We start from the raw sequence: 22,039 nt of genomic DNA, 5'->3' as shown, positions 1-22,039 counted from the left end.
TGGCTTAGCTTTATAATCAATCATCACTTTTTAAAACGATGAAAGCCAACACACCTTTTTTTAAAAGGAGGGCTGCATGCATACTGATGACAGCTAAGCTGTGAACCACCCCTTCACTTCCTTTGCCAAAAGAAGATTTCTCAGAATGGAAACAGTCTCCCCCTTACCTGCAAAGGGCAAGTTGAGTGATTTTGGTATTGCGTGTAGAAAGAAATGATACTCAATACATGGAGACATGCCATGTGAAATAATCACCACGTACCGAGCAAGTGGCTATACTCTAATCATTTAAGGTTATGAGAATTTTATCCCATTCATATCCATGACATATATCATAACGTTTAATCTCCTTGACCATAAAATAAGCTTTTACCTTGAAGCTAGTCATCAGCTAGAATAACTGCCATGAGAAACGAAACGTTCTGAGGCATAATCATTTCTGTATGAAGAATGGCTGAAGAATAGCAAGGAACGTAAATCACAGCATAGCTTTCACCTAGTTTAATAAACATGAGGAGCTAAGATACAAACTTTTCAGACTTGCACTGACTACATCGTTTGCAATAAAACCTCGACTGCAGTATACATGAATTCAATAATTATGCACAGTGACAAACACATCCTACACAATTGTGTTTTCAACCTGAAAGTTTTAAATGAGCTTTTCCACTGTAAAATAAAAAGGCCCTCTTCAACTGAATACTTGCTTTTGTGTGTAGTGACATGAGAAAATCGAGAGGTATGTCTGAACGGAGCCACTACATCATTGGAACAGTATGTCTGAACATTGGGGTAATAAGGCACAGATGTGGAGCAGAGGACTTGGCACTACCAAGGTAACAACAAAGCATTCACCATTGTGTTATAGTGGGTAAAAGAGCCACATTTGAGAAAAAGAAAAGGATGCCCCTCCTCCCTGGAATGCTAAATCACATTACACCTTTTATTTGCTCAAACATCTATAACAAATAAGAAATTCAAATAAGTATTATTCAAACATGATGAGGAATAAAAATATAAAATGCATTAATATTTTCATCTACAATATATCATATTTATGCAATAGCACATAAAATTTAACTGCAGAAAAAAAAGGCCCAATTCAATAGGAACCCACAAGGCCTTTGTGTTGCAAAACACTGCGTGCAATTATAAAGGACCCAGTAGCCAGTGGAAAGACGCTATTGTTGACTGCTGGTAGCAATTCTGGCCCATAATCCGTAGGGCTAATTACTGTGGAGTGTTCTCGTTACAGTTATCAAGTTAAGATATTACAACAGTGTATGCACATTATAATAATTATTATCGTTAATCAATTATTGTAAGTACAGGTGATACTAAACTATGTGACACATAGGCAGTTATGAAACCAAGACAAGTTTGGAGTTGAAAACTAATTTTCTGCTCAGGATTGGAAGGGTACAACTTACCCGAGGTCCCTGGTCACCTTGTTCTCCCTGCAGAGTAGAAAAATGAGAGGATAATCTTAGCACTAAGTCTATATCTGATGCTCATTAAAAAAGATAAAGGAAAACATAGTATAGATCATGTCAATATGAATTTCCACTAACTTAATTTGTTTCTGCTATTCATTTTCTTACCTTATCACCTTTTGGACCAGGAGGGCCCTGAAGAAAACAAAGAGAAAAAGAAACATAGTTTCAAAATAAATTTCAAAAATTGTAGTTTGCAAGATGAGCTAGGGTTAGGTGCAAGATTCATGCAAAGGGCACAGAGATAGAGCTGTCACCGAGGTTTTTCAAGGAATTTTGGGATCTAAACTATATAATATGGCTAGAATATGAAAATTATATATATGGTATAATGGTGTATGTATAGGGTGGCCCCCCAAAAATATGTACATACACTTTGAATAATTATGAAGGCAGTGTTTATTAAAATACTTTTCATTTTCAAAATTGAGATATCAGCTGTTAAAGTGTGTAAACATTTTGGGGGCCATCCTGTAGACACACACATACACACACACACACACACACACACAGAGAAAAGTACATTTCATAGGTACATTATATGTTGAATAAATTTTCACAAACTGAACACATCTGTGCAAGATGAACCAGCTTAAGAAGCCCAGGAGCACCTGTTGTGACATTTCCTGATCACTAGTCTCCACCAACAGTAACCACTATTTCTGACTTCTGACAGATATAGTTTATGTACTTTATATAAATGGAATAATATAGTATTGTCTGGCCTCTTTTGCTCAATATATGTGAAATTCATGCACAATTTTGTGTGTAGTTGTAGATCATTTTTCTTTCTGCTTTATCATATTTCATTGTGTGAATAAACCATAATTTATTTACTCATCCCACTGTTGATGCCCATTTGTTTCCAGGTCCTCATGATTACACATAGTGCTTCCATAAACATCCTGGTATATGCCTTTTGGTTAAAAGTATATGCATTTCTTCCCTTTGTGTGGGGTAACATTTTAGCAAGTGATATTCATATGCATTTCTTTTGGGTATATATATATATCCAGGAGTGGAATTTTTAAGTTATAGAAAATACATATGTTCAGATTTAGCAGGCACTGCCAAATAGTTTTCCAATGTCGTTTTAACAATTTAAACTCCCATCAGCAATGTATGAGAACTTCAGTTCCCCTATATCCTCACCAATCCTTGGTATTTTCCAACTTTTTCATGTTAGTCATTCTAGTGGGAGGTGAGGTGATTTCACATTGTGCTTTAATTTGTATTTCTTCAGTGGTTAATTATGTTGAATTTATCTTAATGTAGGCATTAGCCATTTTGCATCCTCTTCTAGAAAGTGTTCACATCTTTTGTCCTTTTCCTATTGAGTTATCCTATTGATTTGTTAGAGTTCTTTATATATTACTAGAAGCCCGGTGCATGAAATTTGTGCACTGGGGGGGGAGGGGTCCCTCAGCCTGGCCTGTCCCTTCTCACAGTCCGGGAGCCCTCAGGGAATGTCCTACTGATGGCTTAGGCCCGCTCCCCACAGTCTGGCCTCCCTCTGAGGGAGGCAACCAGCCGATCAGGGGAAAGTGACGCCCCCATAAAGCCTCTGCTGTTGCTACTGCCGGCTGCGAGGCTGCCTGCAGCTTGCCGGAGCCCCCAGCTGGCCCAGGGCAAGCGGCAGTGGCCATCAGCTGTGAGCTTCCCCATGCTTAACCACTCGGGGGTGCTCACCCAGTGATGGGCAGACTGCGTCTTCCAGGGTTCTCCTGGCTGCAGGGGAGGGTCACTGGGTCTGGCTGCTAGAGGAAATTCCCTCCGGCCCTGGGTCACTGGGTCCGGCTGCTAGAGAAAATTCCCTCCGGCCCTGGGTCACTGGGTCCGGCTGCTAGAGAAAATTCCCTCTGGCCCTGGGTCACTGGGTCCGGCTGCTAGAGAAAATTCCCTCCGGCCCTGGGTCACTGGGTCCGGCTGCTAGAGAAAATTCCCTCCGGCCCTGGGTCACTGGGTCCGGCTGCTAGAGAAAATTCCCTACATTGGTTGCCTGGACACCTGGAGGCCTCCACCGATTTCCAAGCCTGACCCAAGGAGCGTTGAGGGGTGATGGAGGCAGCCTGGGAGTTTGAGGAGCCACAGGAAGGAGCTGCCTTTCTCAGAACCCCTGACGCGCAGTGCTGGAGGCCAAGGTGGGGTGTGGCCGGGTGGGAGCTCTTAGCTGTGGAGCTCGGACTTTCCCTCACCTGCCTTCGCTGCTGGGCTTTCCCTCACCCTCACCTGCCTTCACTGCTGGGCTTTCCCTCACCCTCACCTGCCTTCACTGCTGGGCTTTCCCTCACCCTCACCTGCCTTCACTGCTGGGCTTTCCCTCACCTGCCTTCACTGCTGGGCTGTCCCTCACCCTCACCTGCCTTTGCTGCTGGTGCGGAGGTTTCCTGGCAGAGTGGCTCTGCTGCCACTTGGCAGAAGGAACCTGTGGTCCTTCTGGTCAAGCGACAGCAGCCATCGGGAGCACTCACAGCCACCGCCGCCACCATGTGAGGCGTACGGGCTGCCCTCCGCCGGGGCCCGCCTCCCCTGCCCATGTCTCCACTGCCATCACGTCCCTAATGCTGCAAGTCCCCGCCCACACGCGCCTGCTGCACACGCAGCCTGCTGATCAGTCATTACTGTGATGGCATCCTGACCAATTTGCATATTACCCTTTTATTAGTATAGATACTGCAATACTGTATATTACACACACACACACACACACACACACACACACACATGCAGAGAAAGAGAGAGCGTGCGCAAATATATTCTCCCACTCTGTACATTGTGTTTTTATTCTCTTAAAGGTGATTTTAATGAACAGAAGTTCTTATCTATATATATAAAAAGCCAGTGACCAGAACACCGTAACGACTGGAATGACCAGTTGCTATGATGACCACTGTGGCCATCAAACCGTCTGAATGGGGGTGGGGCCAGCTGGCCAACCTCCCATGGCCCCTCCCCCCATCCAGCCCCACCCCTGATTGGCCTCTCCCACCCCAATAGGGGGCGGGGCCGGATGGCCAACCTCCTGCAGCCCCTCCCGCCATCAGGCCCTGTCCCGGATGGACCCCCACCACCCCGATCAGCCCACAGCCTGTGACTCTAGCCAGCCCCGACCCTGATCGCTCCCCTCTAGCCCAATAGGGGGTGGGGTTGGCTGGCCAACCTCCCACAGCCCCTGACCTCCAATTGGTCCCCCCCCACCCCATTTGGGGGCAGGACCAACCAGCCCACCATCCACAGCCCCTCCCCATGGCTGGACCCGCCCCAATCAGCCCCCCCACCCCAATAGGGGGCGGGACCCACTGGCCAATAACTCGTGGCCCCTCCCCCCAGCCAGCTCAGCCCCAATCCGCCCCAATTGGGGCCAGGCACCACCTGTGCATGAATTCGTGCACTGGGCCTCTAGTCCTATCTAATAAAAGAGTAATATGCAAATTAACCATCACTCCACTACACCTACAAGCCACGCCCACCATCCAATCAAGAGCAAGTATGCAAATTAACCCAACCAAGATGGCTGCGGCCACAGAGCGAGCAGGAGGCTTGGGTTTCCCCGGCAATGGAGGAAGCCAAGCTTTCCACACACCCTGGTGAGCCCAGGCCTCCACTCAAGGCTACAAAGTTTCAATTATAGAAGATAAATAAATCCCAACAAAAATGGTGGCAGCCACGGAGCTGGAGAGAGCAGGAGGCTTGGGTTGCCCCCGGTGATGGAGGAAGCCAAGCTCCCACAGCCCTGGCCTGCCTTGGCCTCCGCTACAAAGTTTCAATTATAGAAGATAAATAAATCCCAACAAAAATGGTGGCAGCCACAGACCTGGAGAGAGCAGGAGGCTTGGGTTGGCCCCGGCGATGGAGGAAGCCAAGCTCCTGCAGCGCTGGCCTAACTTGGCCTCCACTCAAGGCTACAAAGTTTCAATTATAGAAGATAGATAAATCCCAACAAAAATGGCTGCGGCCACGGAGCAAGCAAGAGGCTTGGCTCCACTCCAGGCTACAAAGTTTCAATTATAGAAGATAAATCCCAGATACCAGGGCCTCCTCTTGGGTCGCCAGAGGGCATGGCCAGCCTGCAAACCACCACAGGCCCCTCACCCAGGCCACCCCACACCCCAAGGGAACTCCCACCCTCGTCCAGGACACCCTTCAGGGCAAACCAGCTGGACCCCACTTGTGCACCAGGCCTCTATCCTATCTAATAAAAGAGTAATATGCAAATTGTCCATCACTCCAACACACAAGATGGCTGCCCCCATGGGTACACAAGATGGCCACCACAAGATGGCCAGCAGGGGAGGGCAGTTGGGAGGGACCAGGCCTACAAGGAAGGGCAGTTGGGGGTGATCATGCCTGCAGGGGAGGGCAGTTAGGGGTGACCAGGCCAGCAGAGGAGGGAAGTTGGGGGCAACTGGGCCTGCAGGGAAGGGCAGTTGGGGGAGACCCAGGCCTGCAGGGGAGAGCAATTGGGGGGGACCAGTCCTGCAGGGGAGGGCAGTTAGGGGTGACCAGGCCTGCAGGGGAGCAGTTAGGCATAAATCAGGCTGGCAGGGGAGTGGTTAGGAGGTGATTAGGTTGGCAGGCAGAAGCAGTTAGGGGCAATCAGGAAGGCAGGCAGGTGAGCAGTTGGGAGCCAGCAGTACTGGATTGTGAGAGGGATGTCCGACTGCCCGTTTAGGCCCCTTCCTACCAGGATCGGGCCTAAACAGACAGTCGGACATCCCTCGAGGGGTTCCAGATTGGAGAGGGTGCAGTCTGGGCTGAGGGACACACACCCCTGTGCACGAATTTCGTGCACTGGGCCTCTAGTTTTTAATAAAACTCAACTTAACACTTTTTCTATTTATAGCTATCTCTTTTTGTGTTCCACTTAAGAAATCTGCCTACTCTAAGATCATGAAGAGGTTCTTCTATGTTTATTGTAAATACTAAAAGCTTTATTACTTTATCTTTCATCTTTACATCTGAATTCATAGAGAACTGATTTAGTGCATGATTTGAGGTTAAAGTCAAGATAATCCCCCCACACACGTAGATATCAAATTAACCTAACACCATTTATTGAAAATACATATTTTTTCCCATTGTAGGATAGTGTTACCTTTGGCTTAAATTAGCGACCATATATATGTGGACCTTTGTAGAAATATGTTTTGTTGGACAGCTGTCTATTCTTGAGACACTGAGATTTTCTTTACCTTTAAACAAAAATACTAGCAGGAAATATTCTGGAAGCAGCAATACCTCCCCCCCACCCCCAGCTATTAAAAATAAAGTCACATTTCAGGGTTCAGTCTACCTGAGGAATTAGTGCATTTCAGAGTTACCTGCAATCTCTTCCTTCACCTTCAGTAGGGCTGGGAGATAAGAAGTCTAGATGGCAAGTAAAGCCAAGGTTCCAGCAAAGTGCCCTCCTGAGTTCCCAGGGGAGATTTGCTGTCACTTCAGATGGGGAAGTGGGAATTCTCCACCTACTAAAATATGTCTTCTGTTAGCGACAGAGGAACTGTACCCAATTCCCCTTCTCAGTTGTGCCACTTCTACTAATAGTTATGAGGTTATCATGAAATTCATAATATCAATAGCATCATGTTTTATATTCTGTGTATTTTACTATCAACAAAGAATCTGTTACAACATTTAGCCTTTTCCCAATCCAAAGAGGAAAGTATTATACTAATACTTTTATAGATGCCTACAATAAAAAAAATTATAAAACACTATCAAGGGTAGGTCTCTTGTGAGTTTAGTGTAGTCTGTGGGACTTTAAATGCAGTGATTTGGGAAGCTAAGTGTTGGGACACAGCTTTAGCACTAGATTCTCAGAAAGAATGATGACCATGTGCCTGCCTTCAACAGGTGTTTTCTAAAATGCCTCCCAACTGCATTTCCCACGGGGTCAGGGACATTGGCCTCAAGATCTCAAGTTCAAATGAGAGAAAGAGGAATTACAGAGTATCAGGGAAAGGAAAAGGGGGCTAAGGTAATGGAATCAACTATACAAAACCCCTTTATCTCTTACCCAGAAAATAATTTTGCTATTAAAAAGGAAACTTATTTTTTAATGTTTCCAATAAAATTTCTAATGTTTTTATTAATGTTTTCAGTGAATCAAGTAGTGAGTAATAAGTACAATCTGTGTGCCTACCTCTGTACAGTTAAGTTTAAGGAATTTACTTGGTCATATTAAACACACACACAAAATGTTCACTAATACTCCACAAATAGAATTTTATTTTTGGTGGGACCAAAGGCAACCCCCCCCCCCCAAAAAAATGAGAGGATACCTACCATCAAGTTTAAGAAATATAATGGAGCCCTAACTGGTTTGGCTCTGTGGATAGAGTGTCGGCCTGCGGACTGAAGGGTTCCAGGTTTGATTCCGGTCAAGGGCATGTGCCTTGGTTGCGGGCACATCCCCAGTAGGGGGGTGTGCAGGAGGCAGCTGATCGATGTTTCTCTCTCATCGATGTTTCTAACTCTCTATCCTTCTCCCTTCCTCTCTGTAAAAAATCAATAAAATATATATTTTTTTTAAAAAAAAAGAAAGAAATATAATGGAGACTCCAGTCTTGATTTAAGCAGCATGTTATTTACTCTACTTTAGTTTTCATATACATTTGTTGAATATCTATAGAGAGTTTGGCACTGTTCTTAGTACTGACAGAGAATCTGGTGGGAGAAACTGATTAGAAAAGCTAAATAGTCTTCTCTGAAAAAGCTAATTAGTCTAGTGCTAACATTAGATATCAGCACGAAGAAAAACTACCCCGTAGAAAATCCAGCAACTGTAAGGTCACTCACAGTTACTGTGAACCCCTCCCCAGCTTTCACCCTTTCCTTCCCCAAAGCTTCTCCTCTTTAAAGTTCTATTTGCTTTTACTGGGGAAACTTCAGAGTTTCTCACTGTTCTAGTCTCTTAAATTCACTCTGTTAGGTTATATTGCATGTTGGAGAGCAAAGCTTTTCTGAAAAAAATTTTACAGTGGGGAATGGAGATGAGTCTTTCCCCCAAAATCCAATTACTAAGTCGCAATTTCCCAAGTAATATGTATCAACTGGAGCTCTATAGACAACTTGGAAATTTGCACCAACCATTTGCATTCACATGCTGCAAAAGGGGTGTTTCTGAGCAGACAGAATGGCGTCCTGGCACCTGCCAGCTCAAGACAGAACCGAAGCAGAGGTCAACCTCCATTCACAGCTGTGGTGGCTGCTTCGGACACTCCAGACCCCACTTGTGCCCGTGGGATTAATGGCAGGTGTTTTTCTTCTGCTTTGACAGAAATCTCACTCTTCTTTCTGAATGGGACCCTCTTCACTGCGAATATGGGTTGAGTTTTAAGAAAGAAAAAAAAAAAACACGCGGGCCACCTTAGTAAACACAGATTGTATTTCAAAATTTGGGAGCCATGGTTCTTTTCTAAGTCAAAACATTACAAACAAAATAAAGGTTTCTTTGATCATTAACTTTTAAAATTAAAGCTGGGTCATTAAGTTATTTTCTGTCTTTAGAGTAAAAGAAAAAAAAATCACTGGTATTAACTAAAGGACTGGCAGTAACACAAATAAATGCATTATTTGAACTACAGAGTATTTTTCAATGGCATTTTGTGGCTTCCAACTAAACCAGAATATTTGTTGTTCAGGTATCAGAATCAGAGATTGGTTGGTAAATATTTGAAGATAAAACTTTGTCACTAAAACATAATTGAGGCCAATGGAAAGTAAACAGAGTAAAATTAGTAACCATAAAAAAAGTAAATATTGAATCACAGTTTTATATAAGGCTTCTTTTGGGGATTTCTGTCCTTCTTGGTTAGTCTAGGATGTTGGAGTCAGATCTTTTATAGTGTCTACTTCAATAAATAAAAACATTTGAAATAATTATTTTAATTAGCTTTATGTAACTAGCTCTATTTACATAAAATTTGAAGGTGCTAACACAGTTTTTATTATTAGTGCTGTTGTTTCAGAGTGCTGCTAGGGTATTATTAATTTACTACCAAAGAATTGAAAATTTTCAGTGGCAAACTTCAAATTAGCCCCTATTCAAATGACTTTATGTAACAATCTTTTTATTTTTACCATGTCCTTAATGCGAGTCTCCCAAAATTTATTTCTATTCAAAATAAAAAGTTTACCATGCTCCATTATCTATTTCAATGAAATGATAAAAACCAAACTAAAAGCACAGTCAGTAAGAGGCACAACAAATGAGATTCAGGAATACACAGGCCTTCAATCTACATAAAAGTAATTGAAACCTAGCTGGAAAACACAGATATATTCATAAGGGTTGGATGTCCTAATAAAAGCCTTTCATTCACCATCACTGTAAGTTTTGCCTACTTTGAACTGGCAAAAGCTGAGGAGGGAATGATTTTTAAAAGATGGCAATAATAAAAACAAAATTAAATTCTACTGGAGGTAGAAATCATGGAAAAGAAGCAAACACTGGAAATTCTTTGGCAGCCAGAGCTGCTGGAATAAGAATGGGTTTATGATTTCTATCCCAGAAAATTGTAGGTTATTTTTATTTTTGAAAAGTAACAACCTTTTTTGATTTATCTTTTTTATTACTATAGAATCATGAGAACAAGCAAGTTTCATTTTCTAAGCATTTATGGCCAACTACTAGCCAGGCAATGTGGTCCCAGTCTGGAGGAGAGACAACTAAATATAATCATATAGTTGACTAAACACTGTGATATGGGAGTACAGAGAGAAAAGAAGGTAGGAGAGTTGGAGTTAAAAAGATGATATTGGAATTGGCTCTTGAAAGTTGGCCAGAGATAAGGGGGACTGAGAAGGGGTGAAGCAGTTCAGGCAGAAGGAAAGAATATGCATAAGTGTGAGAGGACATCATACTAGGAGACTTGGAAAGGCTGGCTAACAATACCCAGGTCCCTGGGCCGGATTCTGTCATCAATTTAACAAGGGGGTGGCAAGATCAAGTGTGATTTATGGAGCTCTAAGCAAGGGTGTGTTATTCTCAGGAAGCTGTTGCCTTGATCCAGGAGAGAGATGGTAAAGATCTGAATTAAGATCATGACCAGGGGACCCAGCTGGTGTGGCTCAGTGGTTGAGCATCGACCTATGGACCAGGAGGTCACAGTTCAATTCTCAGTCAGGGCACATGCCCCGGCTGCGGGCTCAATCTCCAGTATGGGGTGTGCAGGAGGCAGCTAATCAATGATTCTCTCTCATCATTGATGTTTCTATCTCTCTCTTCCTCTCCTTTCCTCTCTAAAATCAATCAATCAATATATATATATGCTTTGTTTTGTTTTTGAAAAAGATCAAGACAGCGAGAACACTGGGAAAGTTCCAGATTCAGAAGATATGTCTGAGGTGGAACCAACAAGATGAGTTAACTGATTGAACATGGGGCTATGGACAGAAGTCCTACTTACTTGAAATTTCACAACTTGGTGCATTTGCAGAAAAGCATTGGCCTAAGCTGGTTCAACCCTGATCAACACAGCAGCTCCAGAGCCAAGTGAACCACACAGAGTTTTAAATCTGCTTTCAGGGTTGTATTTCAAATCCAAACAGATTGTTGGCAGCTTTGGCTGACCTAATCAGAAATAGGAGAGAGAGAGAGAGAGAGAGAGAGAGAGAGAGAGAGAGAGAGAGAGAGAGAGAGAGAGAGAATCCTATCATCCCTTTAAAAGTAAAAGGAGCATGGATGATAGACGGTTATCACACTGCGCAGCTACCAGGCAGTGGCCATCCTTTTTCTGTGTTAACTTAGGAATAAAGTGCACCTTTTATTATAATCCCTTTCTCTACTTTTTAGACTGCAAACTGATAATGGACTTACTATATTTTAAAAGCCGTAATTTTCCTAGTCTTTTAAGCATTAAGAAGACAGAGTCTGCCGCACTGGCCATTCCTAGGAGCAGAGTACAACCTGTGGTCACTGCGTGTTGGATGTGTATGCTCAGGCACCCATGCAAACATCACTTTACCAATGTTCAGACTCCCAGGGAGGAAGGAAACAGGGAATCGTGAGTCTTCCCTTGTTCAAAAAGAATAGAAGCTTCAATTCTACTGGTTGTAAGATATCTGCCTGCTCCCCAACTGTCCTCAACTTGACCAGTATGCCAATGGCATAGACACTCTTAAACCATACATTCATGAAACAACTGAATTTGGTACCACGGTTTTTAGCAGGTAACTGAAACTTCACAAAATCATATTGCAAATGTTAGTAACAATAGAAAAATCTAGTATTTACTGGAAAATGGGGACCCCAGCTATTTGCATGTGGATTAACCTACTTCACTTCTGAATAAAGGATTTATGCAGTTAGTACAGGTTCATCTCTAACTAAATGTAAGCATGTGTTCTTCCAAGTATATATCTCAACCTTGAATTTATATAGTTTTCTGCTTTACTAGCATATCATTTCTTTCTCAAATCACCATTGTTTTGTTTGTTTCATAGACTTTCAACTTTACAAACAACTTCAGTGAGTAACATGTACATTTAAATTTATTATAAAAAACCTGATGTGAAAATGTAGCTGTTCCTATATATAAGTACTAGTGGCCCGGTGCACAAAATTCATGCATGGGGGGGGGGGTGTCCCTCAGCCCGGCCTGCACCCTCTCCAATCTGGGACCCCTCGGGGGATGTCCGACTGTGGGATCGGGCCCAAACCGGCAGTTGGACATCCCTCTCGCAATCCGGGACTGCTGGCTCCTAACCGCTCACCTACCTGCCTGCCTGATCACCCCTAACCACTCTGCCTGCTGGCCTTCTTGCCCCCAAGTGCCCCTCAACTGGCCTTCTCGCCCCAACTGTCCCCCCCTGCTGGCCTTCTCACCCCCAACTGCCTCCCTCCGTCGGCCTGCTCACCCCAACTGCCCCCCCCCACCAGCCTGCTCACCCCCAACTGCCCCCCCCCCGCCGCTGGCCTGATTGCCCCCAACTGGCCCCCCTGCTGGCCTGCTCACCCCCAACTGCTCCCCCCTCCCCCCACTGGCCTGATCACCCCACACTGCCCTCCCCTCCTGGCCTGATCACCCCTAACTGCCTCTGCCTCAGCCCCGCCACCATGGCTTTGTCCAGAAGGATGTCCGGAAGGTCTCCCGGTCTAATTAGCATATTACCCTTTTATTAGTATAGATAGGTCACTGTGGGTGTGTGTGTGAGTGTGTGTGGAAAACAATGCTTACTGTTTGGCTAAAATGAAACACTGTCCATGAAGCAATTTGTAGAATGCCTGATCTACACACTCAATATTTTCAATAATTTTAATATTTTAATCACAGTAAACATAAAATTTATTCTTCAGATAACTTGATCTGAGGATGAAGAGAGTAAATATATTGATTTCTTAAAGTCAAAAGGCAATGTGGTGAGAAACATGTTATGTGAGTGATTAAAAACACTGGAGAATATGCAGGTTTAATATAATTTACTTCAATGTCCAGGAACTATTACCAAACAAAGCAAAACAAAAATACTTCATTGTAGTTTTAACCATATTACTTTAATGACTAAACAAGATTAAACCTCAGGCCCTAGTCATTCCTAGCATATAGTAGATGCTTAATCAATTGCTGCTGAATTAAAACACCAGAAAGAAAAGCATGCAATAAAACTCCCAGAGTTCAAAACAGCAACACCTAAAGAATTATTCAAGAACCAGATTCAATATTGCTGAGAAGAAGTGTGTTTATTAAAGTCTCAAAGTTGGCTAAGTCAGGGAAGGGAACTATATCTATAAACAGATTTATAGCTTCAGACTTTACACCTTTCATTCTGCACTAAAGATTAAAAGAGACCAAGCACAAAAAGAGGTAGATATAAACAGAAATGTAAGCTACCCCAAACAGCCCCACTTATTGCAAAACTAATTCCTATAGCTATTATTTTCTGGGCATTTTCTGTGGTGAGATCGTAAGTATAAGTTCCTTTGTGGTGTCAGTTTGAGTCCTGAACAAGGGACTGTATGTGCCCATGATCAGTCTTAAATCATAAGCAGCTGCCATAAGGAAACAATTAGTGGGGTCCAGCACTAAAAGAAAACTTAAAAAAACCAACCTATTAAAAAGGACTCTCAAAAGTAAGACCAATGTAGCTCAATGGAGTTAAGGGCTTATAAAACTGCAGGAATCAGGGACGCTCACTCTGGCTTTCTTTTCTAACACAACACAAATTAAACACAGTCAAATTACCACTCCTGCCACTCAAAACCAAGGGGGCCTTCTTCCCAGCATCCATCTTTGCCTCTCAATGTTTGAAGGAATTGCTGAAACTTTTTTGTTTAACTTTGCATTTTTAACTTATTTTTAAGAGGTCAAATCAAATGAACTCCATGGTGAAAGATTTGGAATCCTAAACATTCCTTTTGTCGAAAGAAAGTATCAACTTGCTCTACAAATGCCCACAGTAGCCCCTGTGATTTCACAGCTAATGGTGTAAACTATCCTACAATACTCTCAGTGTCCTCAATATAATGCAAATGTATTCAGAGGTAGTACATGTATCTTTAAACCGTGGGTTTAATTTATAATCGCCTATTTCAGCATATTTCCTATATATAACACCCCCACATAATTTTGCCTGGGCTACCCAAGAAAGCCTGGTTTGAAGGTCAGCTTGATTCTTTGCTTCGTTTGTAGTTACTTATGGAGCAATACTGGTTTTGTGAAGAACAATCGAGCACAGCACAGGGATGAGGTAGGATGTCCCTTTGGGTCTAAGAAGATATGCAGAAGGAATGAAAAAAATGCTGCCAGTTGAGGCTAGCATGATTCTCGGGCTTCCAATGTAAATTAGAAGCCCAAGCTCTCTCATTTTCAGCTGATGACTAAAAAGATCAAAAGCTTTTTTTAAAAAATAAAAAAAAAATTTTTTTCATTGATTTTAGAGAGAGAGGAAGGGGGAGATAGAGAAACATCAATATGAAAGAGAAATATTGATTGGTTGCCTCCCACACATGCCCCAACTGGGGATCAAACCTGAAACCAAGATATGTATCTTGACGGGGAATCCAACCCACAACCTTTCCGTGTATGGGATGATGCTCCAAATAACTGAGCGACCGGCTAGGTCAAGATCAAAAGCTTTTAATGTAAACTTTAACAATTACCAGGCTCTCTGACTCCAGATTTTTCTGTATCTTCACCCTCCTCTCTGTGGAGTGAAGATCTTGATCATACCTGCTTAATACCTCTCACCTCCTCCCTAATCTTCCCTGCTCTTTATCATTGCTCTCACTGGTCCCTTCCACCACTATGGTTCCCTTAGGTCCTTCCCCTTGGTCTCCACACATGTTCATTCACCCTCTGCTAATGCCAGGGAGAAGAAACATTGCCTTTGCCCTCTATTCCCTCAATTGTAAAGCCCTAAATTCTTCTTACTATTTCCACCAAATTTCCCTAAATAACAGATTTGTCATAGAAAGAAAGGAAATTGAATTTGAGGAAAGAGAAAGGAGGTAGCAGCGTAGACGTCATATTTTTACAGTCTGGTTTGGGTAAAGATAAAGTAACAAGAGCTGAAATACATATTGGTGTTGGGGGCATTTCTTTCCGTTGGGAAGAAGAAAGCTGAGCTAGGAGAAGGGAGACTGCTGGGCCAATCCTGGGAAGGAGTTACCCTGTGCTAAACTAAAACTAAATAAACTGGAGCTTTGGGAGGAAGGGTTGACAAAGTTCATAAATGTCAGGATTGCCCAAACTTGTGTCTAAACCTTTTGTCTTTTCACTTTACTTTCCTCAGCAGCTATCAAATGCACCCTCAAGGCTTTAACTATTACCTGACTTATGTCCTGAATTCTTTTCCAGGCCGCAATCCTTGCATTCCCAACTGCTCACCAGATGTCTAAGCTGAGATATGCCATCATCAGCTCGATTCAACATTCTCAAACCAAGCTTCTCGCTTTCTGCTTCAAGCCAGTCATGACTCCTGACTTCCCTATTTTTTGTTGTTGTTGTTGTTGTTGTTAAACACACCACTACTCCTCCAAGCCTAAGCACTCGGTGTTATGTTTGAGTCAGTACATGGACTCTATTGTCAAGTCCTATAGATTTAATTCTCCACAAAATCCCTTGAATCTATCTTTCCATGTTTGGCATGCTTGTTCCTGGAAACAGGACTAGTCTACAAGCCTCTCCTGGTTTTCCCTTACTCCACTCCACCCTACACACTTTTGTCACATTATGTTTTTTCTAAGGCACATTTCTGAGTATATATCCTCAGCTCAGAAAAGATGAAGGGCCCATTTTCAATCCACAATGAAAAAGTTGTTCTAGGAAACGATCCTCGATAGATGCAAAAGCTGTGAGGTGCCAGGTTGTAGGGAATCCAGCCAATCGCACTTGATCTGCTGATCAACCAAAAACACTCGATGCCTTTTGATATAGTGGACTAGAAAGTGCCACACATCTTTATAAGAGTCTTCCAAAAAGTTGAACCGGAGTCTAATCAAACTTTTGAAGGAACTCACAGTTTATAAGAAATACTGAAGAAAGACAAATAAGTTAAGCAGCACCCCGAGGAAGTCATTAGACCAGTCCAGAATGTGGGCATTCCACATAGAGGATAAATGTCCTGGAAAAATTGATGACATGAACAAAATAAAAAGACAAGAAAGACAACTACAGAGTCAAAGAGATTGAAGAGTCATAGAAATGCCAAGTGTGAGCTTTGGGTCTTAATTCAAATGAACCATTTGTAGAGATATTTGTGAGACAATTGGGAAAATTTAAATATGACTGGGTATAATGATATTGAGGAATTATTGTTAATTTTATTAGGGCTGATATGAAATGATGGTTATGTTTTAGAAAGGCCCTGAGCTATGGAGCTACTTGGGGGGGGGCCACAGGGCAGGGGGGATGAACATATTAGAAATTTGAATTTCTGAAAGAAATATCAGTCCTTGCATTTAAAAGTCCCATCTCTACCATCTCACTATCATTTGAATTAGAGAAGAGAGGAAGGGAAATAATATTTATAGAAGACCATATGTTCTTTTAATTCCTTCCTACAACTCCCATATAAGATGATTATTTGTATGTCCCATTTTACAGATGTGGAAACTGAGGCTCAAAGAGGTGAAGTGATCTGTCCAAGGTGATGTGCTAGTATATAGCACTGATGCCTCATCTCAGTGACTTCTCTAACTTTTTAAAAATATATATTTTTTTATTGATTTCAGGAAGAGAGAGGGAGAGAGAGATAGAGATAGAAACATCAACCATGAGAGAGAATCATTGATTGGCTGCCTCCTGCACACACCACACTGGGGATTGAACCCACAACACGGCATGTGCCCCAATCGGGAATCGAACCATGACCTCCTGGTTAATAGGTTGACACTCAACCACGCTGGCTGGGCCCTTCTCTAACTTTATCTCACTCTCTTGTTGATATGTTTTTTTCCCCCCTATATTTGAACTCCCCCACACTTGTGACTCTTTTATAAAACTTAGCTCACCCTGCTAGGTATAAGATTTATGCTTTATATTAAACTATCAGGTCTCTTAAGGGCAGGAAGAGAGGTATATGGGGATATGTAACAAACATGACTTTGGGGGTTTTAATATATACTAGCATATCACCTTGGACAGATCACTTCACCTCTTTGAGCCTCAGTTTCCACATCTGTAAAATGGGACATACAAATAATCATCTTATATGGGAGTTGTAGGAAGGAATTAAAAGAACATATGGTCTTCTATAAATATCATTTCCCTTCCTCTCTTCTCTAATTCTAATGTATAGCCTTATTCCTTAAACATGGTGATTGTACAATAAATATATTAGCAGATATTATGCAACAGAGGTCTCTAACAAGATATCAGAGCCAAAATTAGTATTCCAATAAATATATTAGCAGATTTTATGCAACATAGGTCTCAAGATATCAGAGCCAAAATTAGTATTCCCTGAATAGCCTGTTGACAATTAAGGTCACAGATATCTAACTGTATGTCCAATCTGCTTCCAATTAATGCTAATGAGGATATATTTTATTTCAGCTAGCAACTGTGCCTTAGAAGTCACTACAACCTCTCATTTGTTGACTCATGACTCTAGTTCACAAGAGTTAAGACTAACAGCAAAAGGAATAAAACAATTTTACACAGTTTCTTGAAGACAAAATGAGCTCTATCCAATGAAAGAATTTTTTCCCCACATCTCAAACATGGGCAGATATTTTTCACTCCTGTCTCCCTCCTACTAAAGTCGCTAAATAACTCCTAATTGCAAGCATATTGAACATAGTTCATGTGCCTGGCCACTTGTCCTTAAGCTTCTTTGCCAATGGCTTTTTCTAGGTCTTCTGTTCTGATGGGCTTTTCCTGTTCATAGTTCATAACTAACCCTTCCCCAATCCATGATTTCTTCTCTTCCCTCTGTACACTCTACACACTCTATACACTCTGCCTCTACACACTCTCTGGGCATCACACTCATTGCCATAGTTTCAGCTCCTACTTATCTATTCCATAGCCAGCTGTGGCTTCTCTCCAGGATGGCGTCTACTGCCCTCTCTACATTTCCTCCTGGATGCCTTGTTCTCATCTCAGATCACAATCCCCACCATTTAGATTCTGGCTAATTTTCTTTGTAATAAATTACACATGATTCATTCAGGGTCCTGATGGCTCAAATCAAGACTTTGTATGAATTAGATAAGTAGTTTTCCTCCAGACAGATGTAGCCGCATGCCAGGGCACAGAGCTTGGCGGGGGAAGCAGGAACTGGATTTCAAACTCCACCTCCCACTTGGCTGAGCAGCCTTGTGCAGTGCACAACATGCACTAATTTAAATGGAGACCCTGAGTTTACTGCAAGGATCAACATTTCTTTGAGAAAATCAAAATTCCACTTTATTTTTTGCCAAATAACTCCATAGCTCAGGTTGCCAGGTAAGAAGAGGTTATAGGCAAGATGTGTCATAACTATTCTAAGCAAAATAATTGATAATATTTATTCAACTATATCAACTGAGGATGCATCATCTTTGACTTATCTTCAACTCCATGCATTTTATAAAGAATAGATTTTTTTTCATACCCATCCCCTCCCCACCTCCCCTTTGGCAGCCATCAGCTTGTTCTCTGAATTTATGGTTCTGTTTCTGCTTGATTTTGTTTGTTCATTTGTTTTGTTTTTTGGATTCCACAAAGTGCAATCATACGGTATATATGTTTCTCTGATTTATTTCTCTTAGCACAATACCCCCTAGGTCCATCCATGTTGTCACAAATGGAAAGATTTTGCCCCAGCCAATTTTTCTCAGTGGTTGGAGCGTCAGCCCTCAGACTGAAGGGTCCTGGGTTTGATTTCGGTCAAGGACACCTACCTCAGTTGCAGCCTGATCCCTGGTCCTGGTCAGGGCATCTGTGGGAGGCAACCAATTGATGTGTCTCTCTCGCATTGATGTTTTTCTCTGTGTGTCTCTCCCTCTCCCTTCCACTCTCTCTAAAAATCAATGGAAAAAATATCCTAGTGAGGATTAACAAAACAAAACAAAAAAATGTTTCATTCTTTTTTATTGCTGAGCAATATTCCATTGTATATATGTATATCTATATACCATATCATCTTTATTCATTCATCTATTGATGGACACCTAGGTTGCTTCCATATCTTGGCTATTGCAAATGATCAGAGGGGTGCATATATCTTTTTGAATTAGTGTTTCAGATTTCTTCAGATAAATAAATATCCAGAAGTGGTACTGCTGGGTTGTATAGCAGCTCTATTTTTAATTTTTTGAGGAATCTCCATACTGTTTTCCATAGTGGCTGCACCCATTTATAATCCCATTAAGAGTGTACCAGGGTTCTCTTTTCTCCACATCCTCACCAACACTTGTCATTTATTGATTTTATTTATCATAGCCACTTTGACAGGTGCAAGGATATTCAAATTATATATCCAATAGGGGGTTAATATTAAAATACATAAGGAACTCATACAACTCAACACCAAAAAACAACAACACACAAACAAGCCAAACAATCCAGTTTAAAAAAAAATGGGCAGAGGACCTGAATAGACATTTCTCCAAAGAGGACACACAGATGGCCAACAGACGATGAAAAGATGCTTAACATAACTAATCATTAGGGAAATGCAAATCAACTCCATGTACTTTTTATTAAAAGAATATTTACTGAATGTGAATTACTGTGACAGATTCTGCCTGATCTAAGATCTTAAAAATAATTAACACTGAATATACTGATCATTTTAAAAAGTCTGAAATACGAAGTCTCACTTCAAGTTCCTTAGCTTAGGGAGGTAGTAGAGTCTCCTTCAGTCATTGTTTAAGTTTAAATATGGTCTACCCAAAAGAGAGAAAGCAGAATAAGATGTTTACTTTTTAAAATTTATCTTTATTGTTGAAAATAATACAGCTGTACCCTTTTTTCCCCCATTGATCCTTCTAGCCCACCCCCTCCCCCAGATGTTTCTGGAGCTATTATTTTACTTTATACCATTTACCTTATTCTATCTTACAGTATTCCTCCATTTTAATCTCTACACAATCCAAGAAATATATTCTATATTAAAAATGTGGTATCAATTTCCCAGATGGCATGGCTCAGTGGTTGAGCATCAACCCATGAACCAGGAGGTCACGTTCAATTCCCAGTCAGGGCATGTGCCGGAGTTGTGGGCTTGATCCCCAGTAGAGGATGTGCAGGAGGCAGCCAATCAATGATTCTTTGTCATCCTTGATGTTTCTATCTCTCTCTTTTTCTCCCTTTCCCTTCCTTTCTGAAATCAATAAAAAATATAAATATTTTAAATGTGGTATCAATGGAATATGACTGGAGATAGTTAATGAATTTAGTCTATTAAGAATTTAGATTATGATATCAAAATTATTAAACATATATGTGAAATAATATATCCTAATATATAAAAACCCTGGATCATAACGTCTGGTAATGACTGAGGCTCGACCAACCAGAAGTCAGTCCTGCAGTCCGTGGCAACCCAGCGCTGACTGCTTCCGCTGCAGGTGCAGTGCCCCAAAACTGACTGCTGAGGGGGCTGTGAATCAGGGCCAAAGAGAGGCCTGAAGAGAGAAGCAAGGACAGATCCATTGCCTCTGTGGGAGTTTTTGATCAGGACTTGCCTCTCTCTTTCTCTCCCAGTCCGGCCAGCAGCCACGCCTCCATTTCTCTCCAGGCCTCCACTGGGGCTGCTGATCAGCCCTGCCTTTCAGATTAGGCCCTGTTGATAGGCCCTGAGATGCTGACTGGCATAGAAACCGACCAATCAGAACCAAATCTGGGTCAACTGTGAGGAGCCAATGGCTGCCTAGGAGGCGGAGCTTTTGACACTGACTGGCATAGAAACCGACCAATCAGAACCAAATCTGGGTCAATTGTGAGGAGCCAATGGCTGCCTAGGAGGTAGAGCTTTTGAAACTGACTGGAATAGAAACTGACCAATCAAAACCAAATCTGGTTGAAGTGTGAGGAGCCAATGGCTGCCTATGAGGCGGAGCTTTTGATGCTGACTGGCATAGAAACCGACCAATCAGAACCAAATTGGCCAGCAGAGGAGGGCAGTTGGGGGCAAGATCAGGCTGGCAGGGGAGGACTGTTGGGGGTGAGATCAGGCTGGCACAGGAGGGCAGTTGGGGGCAAGATCAGGCCAGCAGGGGAGGGAAGTTGGGGGCGAGATCAAGCTGGCAGGGAGGGCAGTTGGGGGCAACCAGGCCGGCAAGGGGAGGGCAGTTAGGGATGAGATCAGGGAGGGCCGTTGGGGGCAAGATCAGGCCAACAGGGAAGGGAAGTTGGGGGTGAGATCAAGCCGGCAGGGGAGGACAGTTGGGGGCAACCAAGCTGGCAGAGGAGGAAAGTTGTGGGTGAAATCAGGCTGGCAGGGGAGGGCAGTTGGGGGAAAGGTCAGGCAGGCAGAGGCAGTTGGGGATGCTCAGGCAGACAGGCAGAGGCAGTTAGGGGTGATCAGGCAGGCAGACAGGTGAGCAGTTAGGAGCCAGCAGTCCCAGATTGCAAGAGGGATGTCCGACTGCCTGTTTAGGCCTGATCCCACAGGACACCCTCCAAGGGGTCCCTGATTGGAGAGGGTACAGGCTGGGCTGAGGGAACCCCCCTCCCCCCAATTCATGTACTGGGCCACTAGTACATACATAATATACTTGAGAAAATTTGTAGATATTAACTTAAAGTTTAAAACATTTACAACTGAATTAATTTTGCTTCACTGACAAAAATATTTTTAACTATAACTCCTTGATATTTTTAGAAAGAATTAGACACACTTACAAATGTGCATAGAAATGACTGTTTTAATAGAGAATCCTATACTATAAAGCATATCTAACAGTTATAATCACTTTTCATGAATTCCTTGATTTTAAGATTGAACTACTTATTCTAAACCTCTATATGCTTTGAAGTCATTATTCTATTGGACTTATCCAACAGATGAAGTACCTCTAGAAGGGTAACGTCCATATGGCTCTGTCCCTGTGCGAGTGCTGATGTGAGAAGATGTGTGCATAAGTAGGCCCTTAATAATAATACTTATGGATG

The 22,039-nt window shown here is 42.5% G+C and overlaps 1 protein-coding gene across 1 annotated transcript in view; it reads right to left on the bottom strand.

Annotated features, from left to right (window-relative positions):
* COL25A1 (collagen type XXV alpha 1 chain) overlaps positions 1-22,039 on the bottom strand; it is a 481,927-nt gene that overhangs the window by 149,491 nt on the left and 310,397 nt on the right. The window contains exons 6-7 of the mRNA XM_054722987.1: positions 1,602-1,628; positions 1,431-1,457 (exon numbers count right to left, since the gene is read on the bottom strand). Of these exons, the coding sequence (XP_054578962.1) occupies positions 1,431-1,457; positions 1,602-1,628 (54 nt within the window). The remainder of the gene's footprint in view (positions 1-1,430; positions 1,458-1,601; positions 1,629-22,039) is intronic.

The sequence above is a fragment of the Eptesicus fuscus genome, chromosome 2 (assembly GCF_027574615.1).
Source record: "Eptesicus fuscus isolate TK198812 chromosome 2, DD_ASM_mEF_20220401, whole genome shotgun sequence".
Taxonomy (NCBI): domain Eukaryota; kingdom Metazoa; phylum Chordata; class Mammalia; order Chiroptera; family Vespertilionidae; genus Eptesicus; species Eptesicus fuscus.
This window is presented reverse-complemented; position numbering and strand designations above follow the sequence as displayed.